The sequence below is a fragment of the Otolemur garnettii genome, unplaced genomic scaffold (assembly GCF_000181295.1).
Source record: "Otolemur garnettii isolate 467f Iridium unplaced genomic scaffold, OtoGar3 scaffold00087, whole genome shotgun sequence".
Taxonomy (NCBI): domain Eukaryota; kingdom Metazoa; phylum Chordata; class Mammalia; order Primates; family Galagidae; genus Otolemur; species Otolemur garnettii.
The window spans coordinates 1,047,927-1,056,974 of record NW_003852482.1 but is presented as its reverse complement, the minus strand read 5'-3'; the positions used below and the strand labels follow the sequence as shown (position 1 = coordinate 1,056,974).

Here is a 9,048-nt window from a genome sequence, read left to right as displayed (position 1 = left end):
AAAAAAAAAAAAAAAGAAATGAGATCTTGCTCTTGCTGGTCTCCAACTCATGAGCTCAAGCTCATCCCAATGAGCTTTGGGAGCTCGGCCTCCCAAAGTGCTGGGATTACAGGTGTGAGCCACCGTGCCCGGCCCCAAAAGGTGAGCTTTTAATCCTGGGTTCCTACAGACCCAGGCTGCCTGGAGCCTCCATTCCTATCTGTGAAGCAGGGAGAGTCCCCCTGGACTCATCACTGTCTTCAAGAGTCTACCTACAGCCCTTAGTCCAGAAGAAAGAATGGCCAGTGCCTTCGAGGGCAAGGGGTGGAAGAGGAATCTCTGAGGCTAAAACAGCCTCCCCCTCAGGAAGCTAGAATAAGACCCTAACCCTGGGACAGAGTGTCAGGTGCCCAGAAGACTGACTGCCCCACCCCACCCCCATGGCAGACTATGCAAGGCGCCTCACTGGCACCACCCAAGGCATAAGGACGGGCAGACGCGCACTGTAACCCCGGCCCAGGAAACACACAGCCAGCAGGGCCGCTAGGCACCCAGGGACGGCCCCGCACCCGTAGGAGCCGCGGAGACACACACGCAAAGACGCTCACTGGACAGACCTCGGCCGGCGGGCCCACCCAAGGCCAGATCGTCGCCAGGGCAGAGAAGAACCTCCTGAGACACAGAGGGGCTCACAGACCCAGCGACAAAAACAAGAAGCACAGGGACAAGAAGCGCAGGAACTTGAGGTTGGCCTCCGGGAACCCAGAGAAGCCCCATCCAGCGGAGTTATTCGGCGGTCCTGGCGCGGCGCCCTCCCGGCCATGCCTGTATATCCCATGCCCGGCAAGGCGGGCCAGCGCGGCCTGGGCGAGCGAGGGCTGGACAGCCCGGGCCCCCGTCTGGCGATCCTAGACCCCGGGGCGCCCCGAGGCCTGCGCCGAGCGCGCTCGCTCACCCGGGCGGCTGGCGGCGGCGGCCCCGCGCAGGGCCGAGCCAAGGACGAGGCCGGAAAGCAGCAGCCGCAGCAGCCGCAGGTGCCGCGGCGAGGGCGGAGGGACGGGCGTCGCCATCCTTCAGCGCCGCCGATGGGACAGCATGGCACCGCACGACTGGGGCTGGGCGCAGGCTCCCGGCACCACTTCGGGAGAAGCGGAGGAGAGGGAGGGGGCGGAGGAGGAAGAGGAAAAGGCGGCGGCGGCGCTGACGCTGCGGCAAAGGATCTGGGATGGTGGCGCTGCGGGAGGCTCGCTTGGGGAATGCGCCTGCGCGCCCCACCTGCGGGGGCGGGACCGCGCCAGCAAGCTGCGACCCCTCCGCGGGCTCCTCCCCACAGCTCTTGTCCCTCTGTCCTGGCCTCTCTGGGTCCCTCTGGGCTTCGGGGTTCCTAGGCACCCAGAAATCCGGCTTGGCATTGGCCGGCGCTCAATTTCCCAGAATGCGCGCCCTCCTTGCCTCTCCCCTGCCGGACCGCCAGCCCCTCACCCCCACCTCATGGAACTGCCCAGGCCTAGAGGCGGGAGCACACAGGAACGCAGGACCGCCAAACGCAGACAGGTGCACAGGGATGCACAGGTGTGCCCAAAGAGGCACTGGGGCACTCGGATACACACAGGTAAAACCAACACTCAGGCACAGACCTAGTCCAGTCCTGACAGCCGCTCTCAGCAAGGCCACCAGGGGGCAAGAATGACCTACAGCTGCTGCTGACAGCGAGATGGGAGCTGTCCAAGGTGTTCATGGTCTCCAGGTGACCATCTTTTAGTTCCCTGAGGCCCCACACAACAAGCAGCATGATGCTGCCCTTACACCTCCCCATGCAGCCTCCTGACAGCGCACCAACCAAATCTCACTGGGAACAATTTCTCTGGTTTAGTGATTAACAGGATGAGCCTCAACCCTGTGCCTCCCCTGAGTCCTCAGAGTCTTGAAACCTGTCAGCTTGGTGAAATAGCTGGAGAAATGGCAGAAAGGTGGGGGGGGGCACGCAGAATAAGAACCACTGCCCTTCTGCACAAGCACCAGTCAGACAGAAATAGTGTCTGAGCTCACTTCCCAGAAAGGTGGGTGGTGGGAGAAGTAGCCAAGACCAGCCTTCTCATCTTGGAGAAAACAGAGCTTGGGGGAGGGGGCTGGAGAAACTGCTGGATGCTTCCTATGTGCAGGAAACTTAGTACCCAGGCTGGGCACGGTGGCTCACGTCTGTAATCCCAGCACTTGGGAGGCTGAGGTGGGTGGATTGCCTGAGCTCACAGGTTGGAGACCAACCTCAGCCAGAGTGAGACCCTCCCTCTCTAAAAATAGCTGGGGTTTGTGGCGGGTGCCTGTCCCCAGCTACTCAGGAGGCCGAGGTATGAGAATCACTTGAACCCAAGAGTTTGAAGTTGATGTGAGCTAAGACGCTACAGCACTCTACAAAGGGTGACCAAGTGAGACTCTGTCTCAAAAGAAAAAAAAGGAAAGTAAGAAAACTCTGTACCCAGGTGAGAGGGGCAAGGTGTCTCAGTGCTAATGCATGGCTTGGCTCTAGAGCCAAGCTCTTTGTGAGGCTTGTCCCTCCATGGGATAGGGCTCTGGGTCCTGACCTCATCTCCTGCCCCATAGCCACCTCCTACAGGGCTTGCCTTCCCTCTGCAGTCCCTACCGATGCTGACTGTGCCCTAGGCAGTGGCCCCCCTGGGCTCTACCCTGACCTACCCACCCCCACTCTAGGTCAGGGTCCAGCCTTCAGTCCCAACTAGGTCACAGACACAGATCTGAGTGTGGTGGTTTATGGAGACTCTGACAGCTGGAAAAGACTCAGACCCAGGATGTACTCACTCACCACTACCCTGGGCCACCACGACGGTGCAGGGGAGTGGCCAGTTCCCCAGGTATGGGCAGAGAGAGGGAGGAAGTAGGAAGAGCTGGTGTCCACCCTCATAAGCAGGGGCAGGCAGGCCTGTCTGGCCAACACAGCTGGAAGGAAGGAGGAATGGACAAAAGGAAGGATGCACTCTCCTTTCACTGTTCTGGGAAAAACTGTTTATTACAAAATTTTTACTAGTAAGCACTGGGCCGGCTCAGAGCCTGTGGGCTCTGACCCTCTCCCAGATATAGACCTCGAGTTCACCGGATGGGGATTCTGAAGGGTCTGAGTATCAGAATAAAGACCCCATTTTCTGCAGACCCTGAGTCTTAGCTGAGAGGTTCCTCACCCCAAGAAGAGAAGGAAAGGCACAAAGCCTGAGAGGAAGCCCAGGTTAGAGGTGGCCAGAGAGGGCTGGAAGCTGTAGCCCCGGCTCAGCAGCTGCTGCACGTTCATGACCCCAGCGCAGTAGTCGGTCAGGTGAGCCTGCTGCCCTGGTGCCCCAACGTGCTGCTGGGACACGGACAGGAGGCCGTAGGGACGGCGACCACAGGGCAGTGTGCTGGACCCCTCACATCCCAGGGAAAGTGGGAGGCCAGAGATCACCACACCGGACCCCTGTGGGTCCAGGCGGTCTCAGCCTCAGTGCTCTGTGCTGCCTTAGAGGCAGAGACGCTAAGGGTGGGGTGGAGGGATGAAGGGAGCAGGGATGAAGGGAGCAGGGATTGGGTGGGGGCACAGTGAGAGTGGAGTGGAGACGTGGTGGGATGGCACAGGAGGGATGGAGGGATGAGGATGCAGGGAGTGGGGTGGAGGGGTGGTGGGACGGCGAGGGTAGAAAGCAGGGTAGTAGGATGGCGAGAGTAGGATGGAGGAATGGGGTACGCAGGGGTGGCGTATAAGGATGAGGCGGGCAGAGGTGGGCAGCTGCACCCGCCCGCCCCTAGATGGCGCTCGGCGACTTGGCGGAGCGCACCTGGAGCAGCAGTAGGACCAGTGCGGCCAAGAGCGCTGTAGCGAAGAGCAGCAAAAGGACAACCCAGGAGCTGAAATTGGTCCCCTTGCGCAGCCCCGGCGGGTCTGCGGGGATCATGTTGGTCAGGTTTAGCATGTAGCCGAGCGCCCAACCGACCGCTGTGTCCGCCGCCTGCGAGCAAGGGGCGTGGCCTCAGCTCCGGAGCCCGGCCTCACTCCAGGGAGGTCCCGCCCACCACACCCCGCCGGTCCCACCTTCTCCTGGAAGGCCACACCGCGGAAAGCGAGCTCATCAAAGCCGTAGCCCCGGCTCAGCAGCTGCTGCACGAACATGGCCCCGGCGCAGTAGTCGGCCAGGCGAGCCTGTTGCCCTGGTGCCCGAGCCTGCAGCTGGGATACGGGCGGGAGGCCGTCGGGTCGGCGACCACCGAGCGGCGTGCTGCACCCTTCACCCCCAGGGAAATTGGGAGGCCAGAGATCACTACACTGGCCCAGAAACGGTGCAGCAAGACCTAGTACAAGGGGGCGGCATCCTTCCGTAGCTAAGGATGGCACCAGTGATGGCCAGGGAGCAGAGGGCAGCAGCAAACTTGGCACGTGACCCGGGGAACAGGAGGAGCTCTAGGCTGGAGTCTGCTCCTGCTCCTGGGCTTGCCCCCTGTCCTGTCCCTCCCTACATTCCTAGTCTGCCTGAGCCAAGGCACAGAGAGGACAGGACGGGTCCTCTGTCACCACTCAAGTCCTTCAGATGCTCCCCACTTCTCCTAGAACCTCCATGGTCATCTCACACTTCATGTACCTAAATCCTCCATCTTTTCCTTGCAACACACTAGTGTCTGACCAGTGGCAGAAGCCAGAGACCTGAGGGTGGTCTCCACCCCTCGCCCCTCACCCCAATCCCTGCCAATTCTACTGCTGAGTCCCTCCTGTCAGTCTTACTTCTCCATGGTTGGCCTCTCCCCTCCTCCGTAGCCCCTGTCCAGCCACAGTCCTCTCTGCTCTGTCTGCTCCAAGCTTCCTGCAGCCACAAGGCCTTAGCTCCACCTTTCCCTCTACTCTCCAGGTCTTGGGTGTAGGGTCAGGTTTGAGGAAGACCTGAATCCCTGCCTCTCCTGGCTCTCAATTCCCAGCTACAGCCTGGCCACTGCCTGAGTCTGTCGTGCTTGCTGTGGCCCCTCCATGCTGACTGGGGAGGCTGCCTGCTGAGCCTTCCTGTGCAACCCTGGAGGAAGAGGTAAGCAGGCCTCACCTCAGCCCAGGTCTGGTGGCAGACAGTCACTGCGGCTGCCTCTAGCTGCTGTAGGGTGGTCACTGGCAGCCCCATCACAGTCCTCAGGAAGTCTACGGTGTAGAAAAAAGCAGAGAAGGCCTGCAGACACAGTGATGCTGTGGCCAGGCCTCTGGCACCCAAGGCACCTAAGACCCCAGTCTTCCCAGACTCACAATAAAGTTTCCAGCCACGGGAGGCTGGAAGACCCCATTGAAGGAACATCGGGAGAATTGGCAGGAGGAGAAGTTGAAGAGGTCAGAGACAAGGTCACGGCAGAGGGCTGGGTCGCTGGTCCCCGATAGCCTGACCCTGGCTCTGCTGTTGAAGGTTTGGGGCTGCTGGGCCATGGTGCATGGTGACTGGTAAACATCCTGGAGCAGCACTTGTGTGGAATAGCCTTTGGGCCAGCAGGGGTGGAAGCGATGTGTCTGAGGGAATCACCAGGTGAGTGGGTGGCACCACTCAACTCTTGCCATGCCCACCCAGGGGACCTGCTTGATGAATCCCCCACAACATCAGATTTGTGCTCAGGAGCAATTTACAGCTCCCCATCACCTGCTGGACAAAAACCAAATCCCTTGGTGAGGCATTCAAGGCCCCCTGAGATCTGTTCCTGGCATCCTTTCTCTAGCCCCTTCCCTAGCTGTTGGGCCTTTGCACATGCTAGGGCCTTCCCCACTTGTCCCTCCCAGTGACTAAATCCCAGCTTGGAGAAGCCCTCCTTAGTATGGCCACTGGCCAAGCTCTGTTCTACGCACCCACCTCTTCTCAATCCTGCCAAAAGGGGACAGCACAGTGTGAGTGAGCAGGGGTGGAGGAGTACCTGGAGGGCACTGGCCAGCAGTCTCTGGAGGATCTGGTCTCGGCCATAGCAGAGGAAACTGTGAGTATATACGCGGTAATGCTGGCCATAGAGCTGCAGCTGGACCTCATTGTTTTGGTCCTCAGCTGGACTGGCTGTCTCAAAGGTGATCTGTGTGGAGGCACCCCCCAGGTCCATGGCCCCCAGCGTCCCCTTCCTTGGCCGGAACCACCGGCCCACCCAGCCGCACTGTGGAAAGTGGAGTTTGGATCAGAAGATGGATAGGCATCCCACCTCACCCTCCACCTAAGCTCATGTGGTTGGCTGCTGGGCCCACCTTGATGAAGTTCTCCAGCAGGTAGTTGGCAGTCACCCAGCCAAACAGCCCTTCATCCTGGCCTGAAAGGATGTGTGCACCACGGAAATCAAAGGGGTACTGGGTCAGGGTCTGTGTCACTGCTGCAAGCACGCTGGCTGAGGCCTCTGGATTGGTCAGGCTGTGAAACAGGACTCTGTGGCCATGATCCTGCTGCAGAGGAGCCTGGGGTCTGCCCATCCAGAGGTCCTGACACAGGGCTACTGCTGAGGGTATATGGGGCCCTCCTGTACTGGGGCTTTTGTGAGGACCCAGGAGCAAAGTCAGAGGACAGACACACTCACTTGAGCAGGCGCATGCCTGCTGTAGCTCCCAGGTAGAGTGGTGTGTCTGAATGTCTCTCTTTGGGCACATCCTGCAATGCCTGTTCAAGGCATTCAACAAGACTCTGGCCAGCCCCAGAAGAGTTGTCTGCATAGCTGGAGATGCCCCCACCTAGAGGGAAGTGGAGAGATGGACCTAAGCCTGGTGGGCCCCTAGGTGGGCCATAGGCCAATAGGGCTGGGTGTCTTGGGCTCCAAATCCAGGTGGCACACCTTCCCATTTAAGCCCCCAGAGACACTCAGTTTGGAGACAAAGGGACTCAGATGCCACTCAGTCTTTGAGGCTGCCTTCTGCTGAGTGGGTGTAGACATAGGTGTTAGGACAAAACACTAGCCATGGTCCATCTGGCCTGGCCTCCCAGATCCTCAGAGGCCCTCCTGCTCTATCTGGGGTGCGGAGGCCAGTCTTCAGCTAGGGAAGGCCCAAACCCTCCACCCTTCACCAGCCCATAGCCTCTCCCAGGCCCAGAGGGCCCAGCCTCTTTCTGGAGCTTCTGCCTGGAGTGAGCCCCACCCAGCATCAACCAGAGGGGGCCTAACTACTTTCGCTTGTATCAGCTAGGGCTGGAGAAGGCCTGAGGTGCTACAGTGAGTGAATGTGCAGGCTGGGGAGTGTCCAAGCCTGGGGAGCCTCACCTTCAACATCACAGAAGCTGTGCTGGCCCACTATGCCTGTGTCATTCTCCTTGTCTGCTGACCACTTGTAGACAAACATGGATGTGTGGGAAGAGCCAGCATCCAGGACAATGCCGTACTGAGAGTAAGGGTAAAGAGTTAGCTGGGGGATCCAGGGTTTCTGAAGGTACCCCACTCCACCCTGTGACATGGCAAATCTTATGCTAAAACTCACAGAAGGACAACCACAGTGACACAGCTTGATTATGGGGAGAATGGTGGAGGGCAGAGGGCCAGGAATCTATTACTGACCAGTCCATGCCAGGACTGGTCAGTAGTTCCCTGGCAAGGAGAATCTGGGGGAGCTGTGTCAGAGACTTAGGGTCCTGGCACCACATTTGAAACTTTCTCCTGGGAACTCGAGGTCCCCTGGAAGGGAAGCCTAACTGCAGAAGGAGCCCCTCTTCCTTCCTCCCCCCCTGCCTCCATCTGCTCTGATCTTAGGCCAGCCTGAGGGTGCAGAAATGAGCTGAGGCGGGGTGTGGAGATCAAATCCTCAAACCCTCTTCCTAGGCCTCAAAGCCAAGGCCAGAGAGAAAAGCTGGTGCTGCAGGTGCTGGATGGACCGTCCCAGCAGGAGGGACCAGCTCAGGGCCTCATTTGTGAGGGCCTGGATCCAACTGGGAAAGCCGGGCTGGAGACCACGCCTCCTAGGCCCTTACCCCAAAGAGCTCCCCCAGAGCCCAGGGAGCCCAAACAGATTTTCCAGTCCACCTCCGCCACTCCTGCCCCGTGGTCCTGCACCCAAGCTCCGTTCTTCGTACCTCCCATCCTGGGCTCTGTCCAGGCTGTCCGCCCCAGCCCGCCCCCCACCCTCACAAGCCAAGTATAGGGAACTGGCCCTGGGAGGGGTGGAGATCCAGGTTACTCCGCCCCAAGCCCTTCAGGACCAGCTCCGGCTGCTTCCGCCAAACCCTTTTCCAGGGCAGCTCCCGCACTGTCGGGGCCACCGAAGTGGTGGCCAGGTGGTCTTGGCTCTGTTGCTCTCCATCAGGGCCAGACTCTGAGCCTATGCGCCTCTAATGTGCAATCTGGGTGGTGATGCAGGGCTCCCTTGGGTTGGCCACGCTGGGCAGGGGAGAGCAGCTCTTGACGAAGCCGGGGTGCCCGGGGGTCTGCATCTAGGGATTGGAGAGACAGCCTCTGGGCTGCTCCGCGGCGAGGGCGAAATTCTCGGGACTTCGGGCTTCAGCACCAGCATCGCGTCGTCCCCGGAAGCGCCGCGCCGCGCCAGGTCCCCGGCCCGCACCCAGGACCCCACCCAGCCTGGCTGGGGGCAGAGCGCGTGTGGGGATCTCGGGTGGATACGTGAGCGCGGCCTGGACCTGCTTGGATTCCGAGCCGCCCTGCCCTGCTCCGGGGCCCGAACCCGCGGCGCTCCGGACTTGTGCCGGGTGCCCGGACGCGCACCTTGAGGGCGGGAGGTTCCCGGACGTCGCGTGTGCGGACGCACAGCAGCAGAAGGCCGGCGAGGCCTGCCGCGGCTAGCAGCAGCGGCGGCAGCAGTGACAGCACCTTCCCGGCCATGGGCGGACGCGCGGGAAGTCCAGGAGCGGAGAGTCTGCGGGAAGCCAGGCGGGATAGACGGTCGGGGCCGCGGGACTGAAGGGTAGGGACGACCCGGGGTGGGGCGCCCGGGCGGAAGGCGGATCCGACACGCCCACTAACCGCCCCACCCGTGAGCGGACTAGTTCCGCCCACCGCCCTTTGGGATGGGGCTGTGAGCCCAGGTGGGAAACGCTTCCGCGGTTGACTCACAGCGCCGGCCTTTCTAGCCCCTGGGTCCAACCCCAGCGCCCTGTG

The 9,048-nt window shown here is 60.8% G+C and overlaps 2 protein-coding genes across 4 annotated transcripts in view; both read right to left on the bottom strand.

Annotated features, from left to right (window-relative positions):
* NPDC1 (neural proliferation, differentiation and control 1) overlaps positions 1-1,131 on the bottom strand; it is a 7,135-nt gene extending 6,004 nt beyond the window's left edge. For both annotated transcript variants that reach the window (XM_023516176.1, XM_003794934.3), the window contains exon 1: positions 935-1,131. In XM_023516176.1, the coding sequence (XP_023371944.1) occupies positions 935-1,049 (115 nt within the window). In that variant the 5' untranslated portion in view covers positions 1,050-1,131. The remainder of the gene's footprint in view (positions 1-934) is intronic.
* A 2,636-nt stretch (positions 1,132-3,767) lies between these two features.
* On the bottom strand, positions 3,768-8,812 carry ENTPD2 (ectonucleoside triphosphate diphosphohydrolase 2). Of its 2 annotated transcripts, none has more exons than XM_003794818.1 (9): positions 8,656-8,812; positions 7,207-7,324; positions 6,532-6,682; positions 6,209-6,368; positions 5,893-6,120; positions 5,243-5,497; positions 5,049-5,168; positions 4,055-4,189; positions 3,768-3,971 (listed from the first exon to the last, which is right to left on the bottom strand). In XM_003794818.1, exons 1-9 carry the CDS (start codon positions 8,770-8,772, stop codon positions 3,768-3,770), a joined length of 1,488 nt encoding a protein of 495 aa, XP_003794866.1. In that variant the 5' UTR covers positions 8,773-8,812. The 2 variants fall into 2 exon arrangements, with proteins under 2 accessions (XP_003794866.1, XP_023371976.1); XM_023516208.1 differs by having other exon boundaries at positions 4,055-4,120.
* Between the last annotated feature and the right edge of the window lie 236 nt (positions 8,813-9,048).